We start from the raw sequence: 21,980 nt of genomic DNA, 5'->3' as shown, positions 1-21,980 counted from the left end.
GCACATACTTAGTCATATGGTGTGTTGAGCTACTGGACAAATAACTCTCATATTATTACAAGACAAGTCCTTTTCAGCCTGGGAAGATTTGCATGAACTGATGTTGAGTGAAGTGAGCAGAACCAGAAGAACATTATACACACTAACAGCAACACTAGATGATGAGCAACTATGATGGACTTAATTCATTTCAGCAGCACAATAATCAAAGATATTTCTAAAAGACTTGTTATAGAAAACACCGTCCATATCCAGAGAGGGAACTGTGGAGTTTAAACACAGACCAAAGTTTACTATCTTTAAATTTTAAAAGTTGTCTTATATATTGTTTTTTCCTTTTTTTTCCTGTTTTGATTAGATTCTTCTTTCACAACATACTTAATATGGATCTATGTGTAACATAATTTATATACATATAAACTATATTAGATTGCTTTCTGTTGGGAAGAAGGGAGTGAAGGGAAGGAGGAAAAAATGTGAAAGTCAAAACCTTACCAAAAAAAGGTTATTGAAAACTTATTTTTGCCTTGTAGTTGGAAAAATAAAACACCTCTCACAAACAAACAAACAAATAAATAAATGAAGACAAATCCTTGTCCTAGAGACACTTGGTCATCACGGAAAGTTATCCTTAGCAATCCTGGTATGACATAAACATGGTATGTCATTCCTTCCTGGAAACGCTACTTCAATGTCTCTTAACTAATTCTTACCATGACATTCCTTATCTCCCCTATTAGTTCAACACAACCCTATGCTTACTGGGCTATGCATAATATTACACTATTTCTTAGAATCTATTTCAAAATAATTCATACTAAGATATATCCATTCATATAAAAGACTGATAGGGATATTTTGTTCCCTATTTCCAGGATGTTTGAATTGCAACTAGTCTATCACTCTGGAATTCTGGTTTCAGACAACTTGTATAGAAAGTTTCTATATATATTTTTTTAAATATAGAGGTGTGGGAGGAAGTTTTTGTAACAACTAGGAGCAATATGAGTTTTGGGATCCTTTCCCATATCTAGATTTTAAACAACTTGCTAACTGCAAATTAGTCTTGGCATTACATGTTTTGAGATAAAAAAATTCCTAAACAAAAGTGAAATTTGGTCACTATTTATTTAAAGAAAGCATCCAAGCATTTTTCTGGCACATTTGGTTACAAATGCAATGGAAAGCACAGCTATCAGTTTATAAAATTTTTATAACTTGGTTACATTCATGTTTGCTATGATTTAAAACTGTCCACACAGAGAAGGTGATGATTGGTCATGATGATGAAATGCTCCTCCAAAAGGGAGGCCTAATGCAGTCAAAAATCTGGTGTAAAATGTTCCATCTTTTCAACTAAGACTCAGTTTTTCATGATTTTCCCAGAGCCAATCATGATATTTATTTAACTTATGGTCTTCAGGATGGACCTAGAAGGAAAAAGATGGGGAAAAAAAAAGAAAAGCAGAAACAGAAACAAATATGAGATATTAATTTCTATTAAGAGCATTCTTAAATCCCCAGTGGGAAACAGAACCATTCAAATTAGTCATTAGTTCATGCCCAAGTTTGACACTGTAGGCTCATCCAATAGGGATAACTATTAAATAAGTCAATGCAGAAGAGTAAAAGCAATGTTAAATGGGAGTTAGAGTATTTTTGTTTGAATCCTGCTTCTGCTGCTAACTACTTATATGATTATAAGCAAATTATTTAATTCCTCTTGGGTCTCAGTTTCTTCATCTACAAAATGAGGATAAAAACTAAGCTCCTAATTGGGGAGAGGGGAAAACTGGAGGGTCTCAGGGTAGAGGAAAGTACAGAGAGAAGCCATTTACTAAGACCTCACAATATTTTGTGGACAAAAAGAGATGATGTGAGCTGGATCACAGGCTCTATAGGTGGATTCATAGTTATACAAACAACAAAGTGAAGGTATCTTCTCAATTCACAGGGAAACTTCGAGTGCTGTCCCACTGAGTTGTTTTGTTTTTTCAACAATGATGGGTACAGACAGAACATGTTAATTAAATTTATGAGTGACACCTACCCAGGAGATAAAATGCAAGATAACAAGATTGAGATCCAAAAGGATTCTTAAGGTTAGAGATAAGCCCAACTCTAACAAATCAAATATACTATTAAAGCTGAAAATGGCACTAGGACTTTTGGGATACCCCATGTAATAGAACTGAAGGGCTGATCTTGTATTTAGGGATGTCTCCATTTTAGAAAAGTCAGAGGAGACAAAGCTGAGGGATAATATCACCCCTTAAATAATCAAAAGGATGGATTTTGTTGTTCTCTCACAATGAAAATGGGCCTTCTTGAGGGGAAGAGTACCCTGCTGACCATTGTCAGAGCAGAGCATGTTCATTTTGTGAGGGGTCCTATCACCATCTGGCTCATGGCTCACAATGGGACAGCTTCTGAGAGTTAAAAAGCATCTCCTCAGAATAAGCCTTGAGTTGAGGCCACCCAAGCATCACGTGCTTGTTTCATAGAGGAAGAAACAGAGGCAGAGTGAAGGAAAATGACCTGCCCGAGGTCACCCAGCTAGAAAGTGGCAGAGTCTCTGGATTTCAAGCCCTGGGCTCTGCCCACTTCCTGCCTTTCTATAGAGAAGTGAGAATCAAACAGGTGGCTTGGACTGCATGACCTATATGGTGGCTTCATAAATGGGGTCACCCGGGGCTGTGACAGGACTGGAAGTGGAGAGAGCAGAGGCTGTTTGTGGCCAATGGATAGAGAGAGAACCTGTCTCCCAGTTGAATCCCTCAACAGTGCTGTAGGGACTGTAGGGACAGCCATGGCCTTTTAGCTGAAATGAAAGTTATTTCTTCCTTAAGACTCTAAAAGCAGTTGCTTGTTTAGGCTTCAGAGTATGGAGAGTTCTCACCTGCTTCCATTCGTTGACACAAAAAATTCTATAAGAGTCATTGCCGTATTTTCCAATCCCGTGTAGTTCGATTGGGTATCTCCACTGTTTGGTCAGATATTCATCTAGAGGAAAGACTCATGAAATCAGCAGGTTTGACAAGCTCTAAGAAAAGGGCATAAAATGTCAGCAAGAGAAGGCAAGAGGCCATGAAGACTTCCCTAAACAATCTCAGTACTAAGCAGGTGATCAGATACATTCACTCATCATATACTAAGTTGCCTCCTATTAGTGAAATCTCAAGTGAGAAGAGACCACCATACTCTTCCCGTTCTCTGAATGATCGACACTTCTTGTCTACGGCACCCTTTTGATACTTTTTGTCAACTTTTTGTGTGTCTAGACTTTTCATGGGCAGCTAAGTTTCACAGTGAGTAGTGTGTCAGACCTGGAGTCAGGAAGACCTGAGTTTGAAACCAGCTTCAGATACTACCTGTGTGACATTAAGCAAGTCACTTAATCTAGTTTGCCTCATTACCTCATCTGTAAAATGAGCTGGAGAAGGGAATGCTAAATCATTCCAGTATCTTTGTCAAGCAAACTCCAAATGGGGCATGGGGAGTCGGAACAACTGAACAACAATGTCACTTTTGATCTTCAATCTGGAACTTGCATCTGACACTGCTTTGCACTCTTCACAACAGCCTATCAAAGGATTGAACCATTAGTAAGTGCTTACTATTTGTTGTTTGACCTAGTAGAAAACTGAGGCTCAGAAGAGACAGGCTGGTTTTAAAATCTTGTATCCATGCCTGTGCTAAATGATTGCATTCCATTTATAGGGTCTAACAGGATGTCAGCATTTTAGCTGTGGTTGTCTTTGAAGAACTAACATTTTCATGTTCATCGGTAATGGGAAAGTACCTGAGAATTTGATTATTGTCTTGGCTCTCAGATCATACAGGCCGAGAGGCTTGAGGAGTTCTGAAACTTCCTTCCAGTCTGCAGTTCTTGCCACCTCAGCAGATGGGTACTTTTCCAGAAACTCCCAGAGAACGGGTATTGCCATCTTACCTAGGCAAAAGCAATAGCTGATGAATATCCAGAAGTGGGCTTCCAGTTCAACCCACTTTTTGTTGATTTCTCAGAGACTGGAAACTCATAGCAGACTACTTTTGGTTGAATCTTTATGTTCCTGGGCAGGATTTAACTGATGTAACTAGAGAAATAGGGTGATCTAGCCAAAATCAGCCCTCTCTGTGGGCTGGGCTAGGTGAGGCCTCTACCAGCCATTCCTGAAATCAGCAACTACCTTGTTGGCTAATAATGAAATATAAAATTGATTGGTCAGGTGCTCTATATGACAACAGCTGTTGAAGGATTGCATATTAATTATATTTTTCATCCAAAGAAAAATGATAACAAAATGATAAAACAAACAAATCAGAAATCCAAATGATATTAGGGAACTTTTTTTTTGCAAGGCAATGGAATTAAAGTGACTTGTTCAAGGTCACGCAGCTAGTAATTAAGTGTCTGAGGATGGATTTGAACTCTGGTCCTCCTGACTCCAGGGCTGGTGCTCTATCCACTACGCCACCAAGCTGCCCCATATTAGGGACCTTTTGGAAAGAAATTTGATTGCAATTGAGATGTAGGACTTCTGGCAGGTCTATCAGTTTGAGTGACCACAACTAAGGTCAGTTCCCTTACTCACGAAAAAAGTAACAAATACAGCAAATAAAATTGAAGATAAAAACAAAAAAAGAGAGAAAAGGACAGAAATATTCAAAAGAAAAACCTTTATGGAAAACTAACAAAAGATCTGAATGAATAAAGAAAATGAGAAATATCTGTAAGACCAGGACAAGACTGACAACATAATTTAGCTGATAAGACATACTATAGAAGGGTTCAGAGTTATTAAGAATCCCCTAGATAACCCTGGGAGGTCATTATCTGGGAGGCCAGTGGTGAAAAGAAAGACCTCATAGACACTAAGATATTCATAGCAATACATTTTGTAGTATTAAAGAACTAAAAATAAATTTGTGAACTGGAACGAATGAGTCTCTAACTTGTGGATGGTTTGCAAGCAAGGAGTTAGATCAGACACATGTGCTGGACCCCATCCCTCATGGTAGGGGGCAGGGGGACCTGCTTTAGTGTGGCTAAACCTTGACTTATAGATCTGTGGTTAGACAAGACAAGAATCAAATGGTAGAGTACAGCATCAATGGTGAGGCAACGTTATGTGGAGGCAAAAATCTGATCAGAGTAGGGCTTCCTGTCTAAGCCGTTGGGGCCCAAGCTCAGGGACCATCTGTTTCAGAGGGTGAGCACAAAAGCCAGCTGTTTATGTCAAACTCAGGTACAGTTTGCTGTTAAACAGCATCTCCAAATATCTTGACAAGAAAATGTCCTTGCCTGGGGAATGGCTTCACAAGTTATGGTCTCTGTATGTAGTGGAATATGACTGAACTGTAAAAATCAAGCCTGATGACTGTTGAGAATCCTGGGAAGAAGTATCACCTGAGAGAGAGCAGGCAGAACCAGGAAAAAATACACACAGCAACTACAATGATGTATATAGAATGCATGCCTAGCAACATAAATCACTCAAATTAATTACCCTGAAGCTGTAAGGTCTAAGCTTGTTTCCAAAGGAGAGAGAGAGGAGAAAGTATGCTCACTGCTTCTTCAGAGATGGGGAGTGATAGGTCCACTATGTGATATATATATATATATATATATATATATATATATATATACATATATATATGTATATATATATATTTTCTCTTTTTATCACAAAGAATTATAGATACAAAAGAAAAAATGCTGAGACAGTCACTACTCTTTCAGGGAACTTGGATTCTCACTGGAGAGTTAACACATGTGGGAATATAGGCAAACCCTGGGGTCTTTAGGGTGCAAGGGTAGGTCAGATGATGGAAATAATTTTGTCCATGGAATTCAAGATGAAAAATATAAGATATGACTATATAGGAAAGATCACAGAAAATCTCATGATAGCTTAAAAAGGCAGAATGGCACTGAGAAAAAGAAAAAAATGAAGATGGAAGAACAAACAAAAGGAAAAAGGTTTTAAAAATAATGAGACTTGGAAGAACCCAAGCTCTACAAAGCAAAATAACATGACAGAGCTTAAGGAAAGAAGCCAAGAATTACTGATTTCTAAGAAAAAATATGAAAAAAAATTTTGAATGGATCATCTTAGACATTTACAGTCCCGTTAATGACTAGAACCTTGTAGATGCTCTACAGAAGCAGGAAGGTATCTTATTCAAAAAGGAGTAAGGCATTTTCATTCACAATCTGAAAGATGGAGAGAGGTACCTTGGAGACCATCTGGTCCAGACCCTTGTTCTAAGAATCAGGAAGCTGAGGCCCAAAGAGACAAATCTGCTAGCCCAAGGTGACATTTAGTTGGTTGCTGAGTAAATTCTAGAAATCAGGTCTTTGCACTATGCTTCTCATGAAGAGCTACAAACAGTCTCACTTACCTGAAGTCCTGTTGAGAAATATAGTAGCAATGAGGAGTTTCCATGGGTCATGAAAGAGTGTTTCTTGGACTAGATTAAAAGGGGACCGAGGAGGAGTCCACTTTTTAAACAGTTTCCGTCGAGGTGGACTAAGGGCTAAACAAAATATATCACGTCAGTGTTAGATACCCCAAGTGGCCTTAGATTCCAACTGTTATATTCCCATACCTTCTTTGTTGTATTTGCTGGAGAAATACTGGCTGGTTTTCCTTTTCTCCACTTGCATTCGTTGGATGGCGTTTTCTGGAAAGAGAATTAGCACTGGACGGAGGGAAGCTAGAATCAGGAAGACTTGAGTTCAAATTACACCTCAGAAATGGACTGTGTGACCTTGGGCAAATCATTTCAATTCTACCTGCCTCAGTTTCCTTAATTGTTAAATGGGAACAATAAAGTTGTTGTGACTGTGATTGACTATGACAGGATTTCCATTTGGACAATCTGGTAAAAGAAATACAGTCTTGGACAAATATTGCCTACTATGTACATATTAAAATGTTATTATTTTTAATTTTCCCCTAGAGGATCTCAAGGAGAGTAATGCTTGCTACCTCCCCCCATAATTTTACAACTGCATCATATAAGTACCAGCTTTCAGTATTACTATTTAGAAAATTAATGATTAATGATGTGCAACTTTTTCTTCCTGAAAGGTTTAAATGCTGAAGGGAATGACTCTACTGGAGTGATTTGGCATAGAACCTGGGCAGGTCTCTTAGTTGCTGGAATGTAACTGATATCTTTTACAGTATTATTAAAGCCCTGCAGAGGTATTTCCATCAAACTCATAAATTTACCTACAGCTCTACTTAATATGAGTAAGTGCTGACAGGAATAGGCTATCATGACAGAAACCTAATTTCTTCCTGATACTCAGTCCTGTGAGGTAGATTCTACAGACTTAAAGTTCACTAGCCTTTTTCATTAAGTTGTCTGCTCTACTGCATTCAAGTCATCTTATTTTAAGTTTAGCTCTTAATAGAAACATTCCCTTCTTGGATAATGTTCTAGTTCTAGTCTCAGAATCTCAAAACTTGAGGTCATTGAGTCCATCCCAGATTTGAACAAGGATCTGCTCTACAAAAACCCTGAAATGTGATTCAGCTTGGTGAGGCCTGCTGGAAATTCTCCTCAACCCATAGCCCTAGTTGTGGAAAACCTAGGTCACCTCTACACATCACCATGGGAGGAGGTCCACTGATGCTTGAATGAATAAATAAACTACTACAGAACTGTTTAAAAGGAGTCACTTTTAGGGGATGATAGGTAGAATCTTTTCTCCACTAAAGCTTCATAATAGTAAAACATTCATTTGTTAAGCCCTGATCTGCATATTAAAACTAGACTTCAAATTAGAAATGACTCACATAATGAGAGTTGTGAATTAAAGGAACATTTCAGAGAAGTTATATTAGAAGGTTAAAGAAAAAAATTCTGCATGATTTATAATATAGAGAAAAACTTGTAGATACAACACAATATAAATCAAGGTATGAAGAATGGCAGAGGAGAAACTAATTACTACTACTTACTGGTTCATATAGAACAAAATGAGACACAAGACCTCCAAATTCTAGCCTAGGGGGCTTTGCTTAATAGAGTGGAAGATGGAGAAGAGGGAAAGCTAGCAGTCATGTTCTATTCCTTGTTGGTACTCAAAACCCTGAGAATGAAGCCCAGCCCACTTGAGAATACCCAGGAGCCATTGGGATGGGGGAGGTGGTAGGGGTTACCCAATTAGAGAGCCTCCACATTTGTCTAAGACTGTGTTTATCTCAGACTGTCAAAATAAAAATCCTGTCAGTCAGTTATAACCTGTATTTTAAATTATATTTAGAAAAATTAAGAAAGCACCTACAAAATCATGACTACAAAATAAGGAACATATGGCACAGAATGTTTTTAAATTTATCTAGATTCTTAAGTTATAATCAATATCCAGGAGCAGGATACAAAATTCTGTAATAATAAACCTTAACATCTTCCCTGGGGAAATTTCAGTTCTTAAAAACACAAATATACCTTGAAGTGTCGTCACAAAAGTCAAATCTTTTTCATTCTGAGAGCAGCTACCACCTATTTCAGAATTACATTTTAAAATGTCAGCATGCAAATGCTCTTTCTTTTCCCCAATTTCTATAAAGGTCCTTCCAGATCCTGCAGTAGTACAGTCACTCTTTGCTTTATATTCTGAAATTTCATTGGTACATAATGTATTTTCTGTACAAGAAGTTTCTTGTAAAGTATGCATTTGAGAATGAGAGCCTGAAGCAAATCTTTTATTTATCAGTTCCTTTTCTTCTTCATCTGTTACCTTTGTGTTCTCAGCACTCATTCCTTCATCAGAACAGCACAGGGGTCTCTCAAGGTGATCATTGTGTGCAAGGGAAATAGCTTCTTTACCAGATGCTGCCCTTTTCTGTTTCTGAATGCAAGCAGAAGGACCTTTTCTACCCCCTTTCTTAGCTTCCTTAACGTGACTCCCTTTTGTAGATGTTGCCTTTCCTGTGGGCTTTTTCAGATTCTGAGAGTCACCCTTCTGGAGCCTCTGGCTGAAAGCGAAGGCAGACAGTTCACTATTCTGGTCCTGCACCTGTGAAACGCTAGCTGGGGGAGGAAGCACGGCTTTCTCTTTCCTGTGAGGCGTCCTCAGCTTTTGCTTTGGGCTCAGACAGCTTTGCTCCACCTGGGACTGTGCTGCCAGAGGTTCCACATTGGAATGGGGGGGTCCTGATGGAGTGTTACTCTTGGGAGGAGCCCGGAAGTCAAAATCTTCCAGTTTAAGATTAGAGTCTCCACTTTTGTGAAAGTACAATGCAAGTGAACTTTTGGATCTGAACTTTACTCCTTCAGGGCTAGAAAAGGAAATAAAGAGAACTGATTCACTGATGAATATAAACAATTTAAAAAAGAGAAACTAACCAAATTTGAGATAGCCAATCAATTATTTCCATTCCAAGACCTGTAAAAAGAATTTGACAGTTGCAAATGATCAAGCTTTGGTTTTTGAGTGTTTCCAATCAAGATGGGAGAAGGGAATAATTATTTACATAGAGTGCCTACTGTGTGCCAGCACTGTATAAATACAATCTCATTTGATCCTCACAACAACCCTGAAAGGTAAGTGATGTTATTATCATTTTACAGTTGGAGAAACTGAGGCAGACAGAGGTTAAGTGACTTGCCCAGGATCACACAGTATGTATGTTAGATATTTGGGGTAGGATTTGAACTCAGATCTTTTTGATTCCAAACAGTCTATCTTATTGTACCACTGAGCTGCCCTAGGTGATTTTAAAGTTCTTATAATACAATAATATAGTATCTTGTACTTATGATATATTTATATTATAAAGTATCTTATGATACAATAATGTAGATGGAAAGAAAAAGTTATATCATTAGGTGATAAAATTCTTGTTTTTATATTGCCTGGTTGGTTACATCACCTAGTTGGTTCTAAATCAATATTTGTGGAATAATGATTTATGAGACATTTTATCAATTTACCTGATAAAATAAACATCATATTTTCCAGCAGTTTTTCCAGACAGTCTTTGTTTCACAATCCTTTCCCATCCGCAAGGAACAGACTTAGAATATTGCATGAAGGTGCTGCCATCGTGTTTAATGCTACCGTTGGGTTTCCGTAACTGGAGGGTTATTTTGTCTCCTAGCTGTTTCTCATCATCTCCCATTTTTTCACGTTCTGAGATTTCCTCACTGAAAGAGAAATGGCAAATTACCGGGCTTGCTCATTCAATCAGGAATGTGAATCAAGTGGTTATTTGGATAAATCCAAAGACTCAAGTTAAGGACTCATCTACGTTGGAGGACTCATCTTTGCAAGTTCAAATCTGGGTTTCAGATTACCAGCTGTGACCCCTGGCAGGTCACTCAACCTTGTTTGCAAGGTTGCATCTGTAAAAAGAGCTGGAGAAGGAAATGGGAAATCACTTTAGCATTTTTGCCAAGATCCCAAATGAGGTCACGAAGAGTTGGACGTGACTGAAAAGGACTGAACAACAATCTGTGTGGAGAAGTCTGGATTTCAGGTCTCCAATCTCAGTAACTGGCACCACCAATACTTACAATTAGGAAATCTCAAACTATTTGACAGAATCTTTTTGTTGTTGTTATTGAAAGATCATTGTAAAAATCTGATTAAATTTCACCCAAGTTTAAGAATGCTTTACCGTTTGAAAGTCACTAAAGGAATAATAAAATACTGCAGGTGGAAGGCACCATTTTCCTTACTGTACAGGCCACAGACTCTGAAGTGAAATAATTTAAGCCAAGTTCCAACAGTTGTGCGTGCTCTTTCCACCGCGCGGGCCTTTGGCTGATTTTAAGCCAACTTTACTGGAACCTTTTGGGCCGAGCATGGAAGCCCGCACCCTCCCTTGGCTGGGCAGGACCTCAGTCATCTGTGAGTCAATAAGCAAGAGCTCGAAGCCGTCTACCTCTAACAAGCGGGCTTTATGGCGTCAGTCCTGGATGCTGAGCGTGCCGCCGGGCTCGGGGTCAGAACCGGGATCAGAACCGGGGTCAAGCCCAGGCCCCGGGAGGATTTCCTCTGGTCACGCGGGCTGGATCAGGGCAGGCGCTCCCGGGGCCCACAAGCAGCCGCAGCCGCCAGCCTGGACCCAGGAACCCGAAGCCCGGGCGCGCGCACCGCGGGGCCGATGGAAGCAAAAAGAGGAAGGTCGGAGCGGGGTGAAGCGGACGCGCCAAGCGGAAGCGCGCAGGGGGCGGGCCGGGCCCTGGAACCACACCCCCGCTCGCTGCGGCTCTCCTCCTGGGCGGCGCCATCTTGAGTGGGCTTGCCGGTCACATGATTCGTAGTGCCCGCCTCCCGTTCCCGAGTCCGCACCTGCGCAGTTGCATCATGACGCTATCTCCCAGGCCGGCTTATACACACAGCGAGTTCGCGCCGCAGGGAACGCTCTGCGCATGCGTACTGCGTGGCTGTGTTTCAGAAAGGGCCTCCTTGGAAGCCTTCTACACCCGACTGCGCCGTTAACGCGACCTCTCGTTTTCTCCACCCTCCCGCGATATTTTCACACGCACGCGCAACCCGGCAAGCCCCTTATCCCGCAGGCGCACTCGGAACTTCCGTAGAAACCCAAGCTGCCCGTAGAACGCACGGCGCATGTGCGTTGCCAGGATAACCCCCCCGTGGAAGACACTGCGCATGTGCGTTGCCAGGATAAACCCCGAGTGGAAGACACGGCGCATGTGCGTTTCCAGGATACCCACCCGTGGAAGACGCTGCGCATGTGCGATGCCAGGATAACCCCCGTGGAAGTCACGGCGCATGTGCGTTGCCAGGATAAACCCCTCAGTGGAAGACACGGCGCATGTGCGTTACCGGATACCCCCCCAGGAAGACACGGCGCATGTGCGTTGCCCCGGGTACCCAGGTAGCCAAAGTGGCGCCTGCGGTTGGGGAGGGACCGAGAGAGCCGGGGCCCGGGCCGGGCTTGGAGCGCAGCGGTCATGAGGGCCGTCCTGACGTGGAGAGACAAAGCGGAGCAGTGGTGAGCCGCGGCGGGGCCCGGAGACGGGCGGGAGCGGCCGCCTTGGTTGCCGAGGACTCTGGGCGCGCCGAGGGGGAGGGGAAGCGGCGCCCAGGGCCTCAGCCTCCTCCCGGGCGCGGCCTGACCCTGCCCCCATCGGGCATCACACTCGCCGCCCACGGGCCCCCACTGCCGGTCACGGGGAAGAGCTTGGAGGTGGATCCGACTCAGACGCGTAAATTGAGTTTCAGGGTTTTATATAAAATTCCGTTGTGATTGTAGACTACTTCAGGTAAGAGCAGCGTTGTGCAGTCTCTCAGACGCAGAAGACCTGTAATAAAGGTTGAGTGGAGTCGGATTCGCCTTCCCTGTGCACTGCAAGAAGGCATTTTGATATTCGTTGCAAGGTTTGGAAGGCAAAGTTTCAAATGCACCTTGGCTTCATTACAAAAATACTTGAACGATATGGATAATAGAATTTTCTGGTATAAAAATATGAGTATCCGACCCCAGACATTTAATAATGACCTAGCCGTGTGGCCTTGGGCAAGTCACTTAACCCCATTTGCCTTGAAAAAAAACCTAAAAAAATATGAATAGAGTCATATAAAATGTCCCCTGTGTTGTACCAGGGGTGGATTTTGTTCTTCACTTAGATTATGTTGTAAAGAAGCACGATGTATCTTAGTTGATTCTCATAGCAGGCAGCTCTGATACCATAGTGGATTTATCCGGCTGTGTGACTGGACATGTTTCTTTACTTTTCTGACTTTCGGGCAACTCTAGTCTTATTTAATAAGTTATAAAAAGTCATCCGCTGCAGTCGAGTCTTTGATCAGAAGCAGTATCATCCCCATGTTACAGCAGAAGCAACAGAGTCACAGAGGTGAAGTAGTTTCTTTGTTTTTAGTCATACAGAGAACAACAACCAAGTCATAGAATCATAGCATTAGAGCCATAAGGGACTTAAGAGATCGGCTCTTCTCTCACCTTACAGATGGAGCAACTAAGGCTCAGAGAGATTAAATGACTTGTCTGTGATCATTCAAGGAATAAAGAATAGTTAGGATTCCAATCCAGGTCTTTCAAACCCAAATATTGTATTCTGTCTTTGTTTTCCCTTTTCCTTGCTTTGATTCAGGTCTATTCAATGCAATAAGCATTTATAAAGGCACCTAATATGCTGGTGACAAAGATAGATACCAGAAGTTTTTTCACCTGCCCTCAAGGATTTTACTTTTCTCTTATGTATGGATGAGTGGATATAAAGTATGTGCTGAATATATACAAAATAAAGACATAGTGATTCTGGAGTTGAGTTGTGTTCTGATGCTACAGAGCCTGCCTCTCAGGTCATCTCTGGAGCTACAGGGTCTCCCACTTGCCCCTCAGACTTAGGTCCTTGGGACTTTGACTCTTTCCAATGCCTGGTGTCTTCCTTTCGGTTCATCTAAAAATCTTGCTTCCTAACCATTTCCCTTGATATATACCATTTCTTTTGTCTAAAATAGACTTTATTTCTTTCTAAATATTTTTTCTCCCTTAAAAACACTGCTGAATTTCCTGCAACTGCCAGAATTTGTGTATAGCCATGACTTTTTTAAGTGTTTCTTTTGTATTTGGACTCATGTGTGCACAGTGTTCATTCTTTCCTTCCCAATTAAATTCTAAATGCCTCAAAGAGAAACTTTCATTGAAGGAATCTCTGCCATCACACCTATTTCTGTAGTGAACAGTCTTATTCTAGTCAAACTATATTGGATTTTCTTTTCATTAAAAATAAGAACATCCTCATTTACTCTCTGACCTTCCATCATCTTCCCACTCTGGGCCTCACTTCACCTCTTCAGAATGAAGGAGTTGGACTAAATGATTTTTAGGATTGTTTCTATCCCTAAAATTCTTGTTACTCTTTTCTGTGATGTAGCCTTGCTGGATGCAGCTCAGCTGGACTGGTTATCAGGGAGGGGTTGAAGAAGCTACTTTGGGTTATATTTGACAATATTGTTTATGAGTGTAGGATTGGAAGGAGGTCAGGAAAAAGGTCTTTCTAGAATTCCGGACTGAAACTGAATCATAGACGTTTTAACTGTTAACCCAAGGAGTTTTACTTACCCCTCTCATGGAAAGGACACTCAGCAAAGATAGAGCATTGATTCACATTGGTTCAGAGGGCCAGTCCCTCCAGCTTCCATATGGAAATACTTCTGGACAGTGAGATGCTTAATAAACCTTAAGTGCCTTCTATGTTCTAGGCACCATACTCAGCTTTGGGGAGTATGCCCTTGAGGAGCTTGCAGTCTAATGGGGAGACAACCTGCAGACTCCTGTGTACCAGTAAACTATTATACAAGATACACCGGAGGCAATTATTAGGTGGAGGCTAAGGGGGATTTTGAAAGGCTTCCTTTAGATGGTGGGGTTTTAGCTGGGACCTGAAGTTGAGAGGCTGAGATGGGGAAGGAGGGCTTGCCAGACCTGGGAGACAGCCAGGGGAAATGCCTGGAGTAGACAGATGGAATGTATTGTTTGAGGGTTCATAAGGAAGCCAGTATCACTGGGCTGAAGATACTGTGAGGGGATATGGTGGAAGGTGTGAGAAGACTAGAAAGGCTAGGAGGGCAGGTTAGGAAGGGCTTTGAGTATTGAACAAGAATTTGGATCCACTGAGAGATAGGAGGCCCGTGGAGTTTATTGAATGGGGGGGGGGGTGACATGACTACAGTTTGACAGCTGAGTAGCACACAGAATGGTGTGGGCAAACCCTTGCAACATGTGGACTGACCAGTCAGCTATGTCAGCATCAGAGGAGAGGGACAAATGAGGATAGAGACTGAGAGGGCTGTACGTTAGGTAGCAAGTTTGAGGGACGCTGACTTCTTATGGGCTGATCTTTTTATGTCCTAGACTATCAGGAAGCCAGGACAGATTGGTGGGGGGGCTCAGTGGACAGAGTGCCGGTCCTGGAATCAGGAGGACCTGAGTCCTGTGACTCTGGACAAGCTACTCCTGTTTCCCTTCAAAGGAAATGGTGAACCACTCCATTATCCTAGCAAGAAAACCCTAAATGGGACCCCAAAAAGTTAGATATGACTGAAATAACTAAATATCAACCCAGAAGCTATTAATGATTTGAGTCTTAGTCCTTTGAGTCAGTCATTTCTTGGGAACAATTTCTGACTTTTAGTTAGGAAGAAGCTCAGCCTCTGGTTGTGGCAGCAGGCCCTCAAGCAGCAGCTCAGTCCCCGATCCTTCAGACTAATTCTGTCTCAGGGAAAGCCCCCTATTTTCTTGCTTGGAATGGGAGTTGGGGATGGGGATTGAACCTCGCCTCCATGACAAGGGACCCTAGTAGAGCCTGCTCCCCTCTCCAGAGGTGGAGGCACTTCAGGTTGAAGGAACATAGTGAATGACGGCACCCAGTCATGGAAGCCACAATCGATGTAATGTGTGTTTTGGTAAAAGCAGGGAGTTGGGTTAAATCCCTGGGAAGGCTTTTTTTATTAGGGACTCATGGGGAGTACAACTCTAGAGGTTAGGCTTAACAGGACCAAATTATAGTAGGATTTATAAAGTAGACTGTACCAGACTCTATTACCCTGTTACAGCAGTGAGAAGAGGTTCATAGAAGTCAAGTGACTTGCTCTGGTCCCATAATTAGTAAGTAGCAGAATCTGAACTTGAACCCCTATCTCCTGACTCTAAATCCTGTCCTCTTCCCACAAGAATGACTGTACCAATACTCACTTAAAAACTGTAAATATCTGGGGATTTTGGTAAAAAGGTTCACTGTTTTTAAGGAAGATTTTTCTTCAGCTCTTAAATCTGGAAGATGATGCTACAGGATTTCCTGGTTTTCCAGGCATAAGGGAATGGTTGTAAGCCCATATCCTGGCCACAAAAGGAATGGTGACTGAGGAAGATTTTTAACTAGTGATAACAGGAAATTGACCATGATGTTCATTGCTGAGGAGAGTTAATAGGTTGATTTTACTCTTGAGAATCTCAAATTGACCTCTGGCTCATCTTTGTTTCTTCCTTCTCCTCCAAGTCCCCGGATCTCTCAGTTCCCAGATCCCCTCGATTCCAGCTCCTCATCCTAGTCCAGACCCTCATCATCTCTTGCCACAATGGTGTAAGACCTTTCTCCATGACTTTCCTCCCTCTAGGCTCTTTCCCTCTCCCATCCTTCCCTTAACCAGCTTGCAAAATGGTGTTAACTTCCTTCATGATCTCTATATTCAAGCCAAACTGGATTACTTAGCAGCTCTTCAGATCTTCTACTATATTTGTTTTTGTGCATAAATATACTTCTTTATTCCATCTATTAAAATGCTTAATTCTTACCTCAAGAACTAGTTTGTCCATGAAGTTTTCCCTGATTCTTCCACATAAGTGCTTTATTTCACCTCAGATCTTCCCCATTATTTTATTGGGATCTTTGTTTTGCCCCATCACATTCTCCCTTTGTGTTAAATTTGTGCGTGTGACATTTCCCTGCAAGCAGAACTAGCATAGTGTTGTACAGAGTAGCTGCTTAATGAATATTTGCTGCCTTGAGAATCAGGGTGGAACATGTCTTCTTAACTGGGAGAGGCTGAAAACTGTGTTAAGAGTTTTGAGTTGTTTTTCTGCTCTGGTCTCCCAAGCTGCCTCTGATCTTTAGGGAGAGAAAGTGTCCATTATGGGCTATTCTTAGTAATAATGTACTAAAGGAATCTAAATCAAGAAGCTGGCATTTCTTTTTGCTGCCCCAGCAATTCTGAATGTCTTTTAGTTATTCCAAAGAGTTTGGTGATATAAGCCAGTTGTGGGAGGGTGCTCTAGGACACTGTGACTGATGAAGCTGCAGCACATAGTTTCTTGAGTTCGGCAATTCTGAGTGGTAGGGCTGAAGCCAACTGAGGACTTTTTCCTAAGATCCACTCCAACATGGTGAACCTCTGGGAGCCAGGGCTCCAAAGGCTGTCTATGGAAGGCTAGAAATGGAACAAGGGATGAGGTAGTAAATGCAGCCCTACCAGCCTGGATGAGATAGGCAGAACTAGACCTAGAGTGCCTTCCCAGCCCTCTAAAAAAGAAATTAAAAAGGAAAAAAATCCATCTGAAAATTATTTCTTAATGAAAACCAAATTATCACTTTTAGGGAAAAGGAGAGGAAGGAGCAAACTCAAGCTCTTCAGATAATAGTGTGATGTAATCTCAGAAGTTTGGACAATATTGCAGTGATTTTGAGTAGATTACCTGATCTTTGCAGGGTTAGTGGAAGAAATGTTGATTTTGCTTGGTAAAGCACAACTTGCATCCCAGCTTGAGTACAGGAGTTCTGAACTGTAGAGGCTTCTGTCAAACAGATGTCAGCCCTGAGTCAGCATGACAGCAGTGAGCTCCCAGGAGGGGGCCCTGGCCCAGGTTGGAAAGAGCATGTCAAAGCTCCGGGACCAGTGAGCAGTCGACTTGGGTCCTGTGAATAACCTCTGAACTTCTTCCCAGGATAGGATAGACCAGACACTTAAAAAAATATGGATTTCATTCATGACTGTGTGCCTGTTTTGATGGTTGCTACATTCTTGGTAACCAATGTTTTACAAGACTAATCATCCAGACTTCATTTTTATCATCTATGCAAAACTGAGAATAGCATTGACTATAGAAAGAGATGATTCTCCTAGAAAATGTGACCCTACTGTATGTGAGTACATTGATATAATAGCAATAGTTCAGCAGGCTATGGATGTAATTATTTTTGAATTATCACATGACATAGTATTTTTACATTCTCATTTCTTCTTGACCTCTGTGAGATTGGTAATGTATTGTCATCCACATTTTACTTATCAGAAAACTGAGCTTCAAAGGTGTTGAGTTAATTGGGTAGTCACAGAGCTCACCTTTGGTTTCAGAGGCTGATTGATGCCCCACCTTACAACTGTTCCATATGCATCTCAGATCCCAATGTATCCACAATGGAACCCATATTTACACCTCAAGGGCATCCCTATTCAGACTCCAGGAGGGATTGTTTATTTTAATTGCATTGGTCTCCTCAGTGTTTAGCACAGTGCCTTATAGATTCTTATCCTTCCAGTCATCCTTGAGTTTCCTTCTTTCTTAGCTCCCAAGTCCATTCTACAGACATTGTGGATTCAGCTTCTGTCTCACTTCTCTCCTGTCTCTGATCCAGCTTTCACCTATCATCTTTCACCTATTGATATTCCTGAAACTTAGATCTGACCATGTTACTTGCTTACTCTAAAACCCTCACTAGCTCTCTATGCCTTCTGGTATGTGATATAAACAGCCTGCTTCTCACCTATCTCTCTAGTTCTGTCATGTTATCTCCCTGCACCTATTCCCTTGTCCAGTAGACTGGTCATTTAAGCTGTTCCCTGGATGTGACATTGCATTTCTTGCCTTTTTTTTTTTTACTGAAGTCCTGACTCTGTACCTCAAACAGAAACTCCTTGCAAAATATTAATGTCATCAAGTGCTACAAATCAACACAGTATTTCCCTGTTTCAACATGTAAGCCTCATTGAGCATCTCCAGTATATTATCTCTCTGCCAGGAGGTGGGAGGCATGTCACTTTTAGTACTCTGAAGTTGCTATAGGTCACCCCATTGAGCAGCATTCTAAAGTTATCGTGGTCATTATTCTCTTGGTTCTCTTTACTTTGTTCTTTTATTAGTTCTTAACAGTTTTCTCAAGTAGCTCAAAATTCTTCATATTTGGCATTTCTTATGAGGCAATAATATTTCATTATATTCATAGTCTATGATTTGGCTATTTTTTTAAGAGAAAGATTTTATTTATTTTGAATTTTGAATGTTATAATCCCCCCCCATCTTACTTCCCTCTCCCCTCCCACAGAAGGCAGTCTGTTAGTCTTTACATTGTTTCCATGGTATACATTGATCTAAGTTGAATGTGATGAGAGAGAAATCATATTCTTAAGGAAGAAAAATGAAATATAAGAGATAGCAAAATTACATAATAAGATAATGATTTTGTTTTTTTAAAATTAAAGGTAATAGTCTTTTGGTCTTTCTTCAAGCTCTGCAATTCTTTCTTTCTTTCTTTTTTAGGTTTTTTTTTTTTTTTTTTGCAAGGCAATGGGGTTAAGTGGCTTGCCCAAGGCCACACAGCTAGGTAATTATTAAGTGTCTGAGACCTATTTGAACCCAGGTACTCCTGACTCCAAGGCCGGTGCTTTATCCACTATGCCACCTAGCCGTCCCCACAATTCTTTCTTTGGATACAGATGGTATTCTCCATCACAGACAGCCCCAAATTGTGCCTGATTGTTGCACTGATGGAATGAGCAAGTCCATCAAAGTTGATCATCACCCCCATGTTGCTATTAGGGTATACAATATGCTTCTGGTTCTGCTCATCTCACCCAGCATCAGCTCATGCAAATCCCTCCAGGCTTCCCTGAATTCCTGTCCCTCCTGGTTTCTAATAGAACAATAGTGTTCCATGACATACATATACCAATTTGGGTACCTATCTTCCTTGTGGCCAAAAAGTGCTGCTATATGTATTTTTGTAATATGTGAAATCTTTCCTTATTTGTTCTCCTTAGGGATAAAGTGTATGCCTAAATGTCATAATGTTGGCTGACTCAGGGTGAGTGTAGTTTAGTGATTTTTTTTTTTTTTGCAAGGCAATGGTTAGGTTAAGTGGCTTGCCCAAGGCCATACCGCTAGGCAATTATTAAGTGTCTGAGGCTGGATTTGAACTCAGGTACTCCTGACTCCAGAGCCAGTGCTCCATCCACTGAGCCACCTAGCTGCCCCCATTTAGTGACTTTTTAAAGTACAGCTTCAAATTGTTTTCTCAAGTTGATTGGAACAATTTTAAACTCCACCAATGGCCTGTCCTCCTAGTTCTTCTATCAGTTATCGTTCATCAGTAAGTCTATCTTTAGAATATTTGTATCTATGTATCTATGCAACTATACATATGTAATCTGTGGGGCTGTCTAGCTTCCTGTCTGTCTGTCTCTGAATCTATTTAGCATCTGTCTTACTCCTTGAACTTGTCTGTGGCCCTGAGATTGGATGCCTTTCCTATGGGAAGGTGAGATCAGGGCTTATTCCTTAGCTATGCTTCTTCACACCTCTGTGACTTTGCCTCCTGGACATTTCTCCACATGTAAAATGAGGAGTTAAACTAGGTCCCTTCCAACATTAAATCCTGTAACTATATTCTGATCTGTATAGATTCAATCACCTTGGCTCATGGGTTTTTTAGAAAGATGGATCCAGCAGAGGGTAATTTTTTTCTTTTTTTTTTAGTTTATTTTTTTGTTCTCATTTTGTACAAATTTTTTTTACATTAATAAAATATTCTTGTTTACAAGTAGACAAAGTACCCCTCCTCCCCCATGAATATAGATAGACTTGCTTGGGCGAAAAAAGTAAAGGGGAGAGAAAAAAATTAAAATTAAAAAAAATAATAGTAATAATTGTAGGTATGGCCAGGTGGCGCAATGGACAAAGCACCAGCCCTGGAGCCACAAGCACCTGAGCCCATATCCAGCATCGTAAACCCAACCATCACCCAGCTGTGTGACATGCAGGCCACCCGATCCCCACTGCCCTGCAAAAACCAAAAAAGAAGAAAAAAAAAAGACCCAAAATAAAATAAAATAGTAATGATAGTAGGGGTGGCTGGGTGGCAGACAGAGCATTGGCCCTTAAGCCAGGAGTACCTGGGTCCAAATCCAGCCCCAGACACCCAAAGATCACCCCGCTATGTAGCCCCAGGCAGGCCACCCAGCCCCACTTGCCCTGCACCCTCCCCCAAATAATAATAACAAAAAATGTGCTTGAGTCTTTGTTCCAACACCAACAACTCTGTCATGGGTGGATCACATTCTTTATGATAAGTCCATCACAAAAGTTACTTCCATATTTTTCCAACGTTGCCATTGCTGATCGCAACTCCCTCCTTTCTTACCTCCTTTCTTATTTCTCCACTTCCATGTACTATATTTTCTCTCTCCTTTCACTGACTCTGCTGTAGGGTTGCTGAGTGGCACAGCAGACAGATCCCTGGTCCTGGGGCCAAGAAGCCCTGAGCCCCCATACCACCCCTTAGGCCCAGAATCCACCTGGCCCTATGGTCCTGGGCAGGCCATCCAATCCCAGCTGCTTGCAAGAAGTAAAAAAGAAAATGTGTTATATCTGACCACTGTCCCCCCATGGTCCATCTTCTCCTCCTTTATTCACATCCCCACCCCTTCCCCCTGCTCCCCCCTCCTTCTTACTCCAGATGCCTATACCCCATTGAGTATATATGCTGTTTCCTCTCCTAGCCATCTCTGATGAGAGCAAAGGTTCCCTCATTCCCCCTTGCCTCCCCCCTTCCATATCATTGCAATAGCTCATTGTAATAAAAAAAATCTTATGTGAAATATCTTGGACTATTCCCCCTCTCCTTTTTCTTTCTCCCATTCTATTTCCCTTTTTTTTCTATTGACTCCATTTTTACACCATATTTTATCTTCGAATTCAGCTTTCTCCTGTGCTTCAACTATAAAAGCTCCCTCTACCTGCTCTATTTACTGAGAAGGTTCATATGAGTATTATCAGTGTCATTTTTCTTTACAGGAATACATGCAGTTCATCATCATCATTAAGTCCCTCATATTTTCCCCCTCTCCTCCAATCTCCATGCTTCACCTGAGTCCTGTATCTGAAGATCAAACCTTCTATTCAGCTCTGGCCATTCCAAAAGGAATATTTGAAATTCCCCTGGTTCATTGAAAGTCCATCTTTTTCCCTGGAAGAGGACATTCAGCTTTGCTGGGTAGTTCATTCTTGGCTGCATTCTAAGCTCTCTTGCCTTCCGTTATATCGTATTCCAAGCCCTACGAGCTTCCAATGTAGTTGCTGCTAAGGCCTGTGTGATCCTGACTGCAGCTCCACGATATTTGAACTGTGTCCTTCTGGCTGCTTATAATATTTTCTCTTTGACTTGGGAGTTCTGGAACTTGGCTATAATATTCC

At 41.5% G+C, this 21,980-nt stretch overlaps 2 protein-coding genes across 8 annotated transcripts in view; one reads left to right on the top strand and one right to left on the bottom strand.

Moving 5' to 3' along the window:
* Positions 1-1,109: 1,109 nt before the first annotated feature.
* On the bottom strand, positions 1,110-11,478 carry MBD4 (methyl-CpG binding domain 4, DNA glycosylase). Of its 6 annotated transcripts, none has more exons than XM_074198512.1 (8): positions 11,318-11,473; positions 9,955-10,167; positions 8,467-9,299; positions 6,613-6,687; positions 6,406-6,540; positions 3,803-3,952; positions 2,900-3,003; positions 1,110-1,430 (listed from the first exon to the last, which is right to left on the bottom strand). In XM_074198512.1, the coding sequence occupies exons 1-8, from the start codon at positions 11,332-11,334 to the stop codon at positions 1,353-1,355; spliced, it is 1,605 nt and encodes a 534-aa protein (XP_074054613.1). In that variant the 5' UTR covers positions 11,335-11,473; the 3' UTR covers positions 1,110-1,352. The 6 variants fall into 6 exon arrangements, with proteins under 6 accessions (XP_074054613.1, XP_074054614.1, XP_074054615.1 ...); XM_074198513.1 differs by lacking the exon at positions 11,318-11,473 and adding an exon at positions 10,908-11,274; XM_074198514.1 differs by lacking the exon at positions 11,318-11,473 and adding an exon at positions 10,641-10,894.
* IFT122 (intraflagellar transport 122) overlaps positions 10,995-21,980 on the top strand; it is an 84,966-nt gene continuing 73,980 nt past the window's right edge. Inside the window, exon 1 of one of the 2 annotated variants that reach the window (XM_074198510.1) lies at positions 10,995-11,984. In XM_074198510.1, the coding sequence (XP_074054611.1) occupies positions 11,944-11,984 (41 nt within the window). In that variant the 5' untranslated portion in view covers positions 10,995-11,943. The remainder of the gene's footprint in view (positions 11,985-21,980) is intronic. The other variant, XM_074198511.1, reaches the window with a different exon arrangement.

Source organism: Macrotis lagotis, chromosome 8 (assembly GCF_037893015.1).
Source record: "Macrotis lagotis isolate mMagLag1 chromosome 8, bilby.v1.9.chrom.fasta, whole genome shotgun sequence".
NCBI classification, from domain to species: Eukaryota; Metazoa; Chordata; class Mammalia; order Peramelemorphia; family Peramelidae; genus Macrotis; species Macrotis lagotis.
The sequence above is the reverse complement of the archived record's forward strand: the minus strand, read 5'-3'. Positions and strand labels throughout refer to the sequence as shown.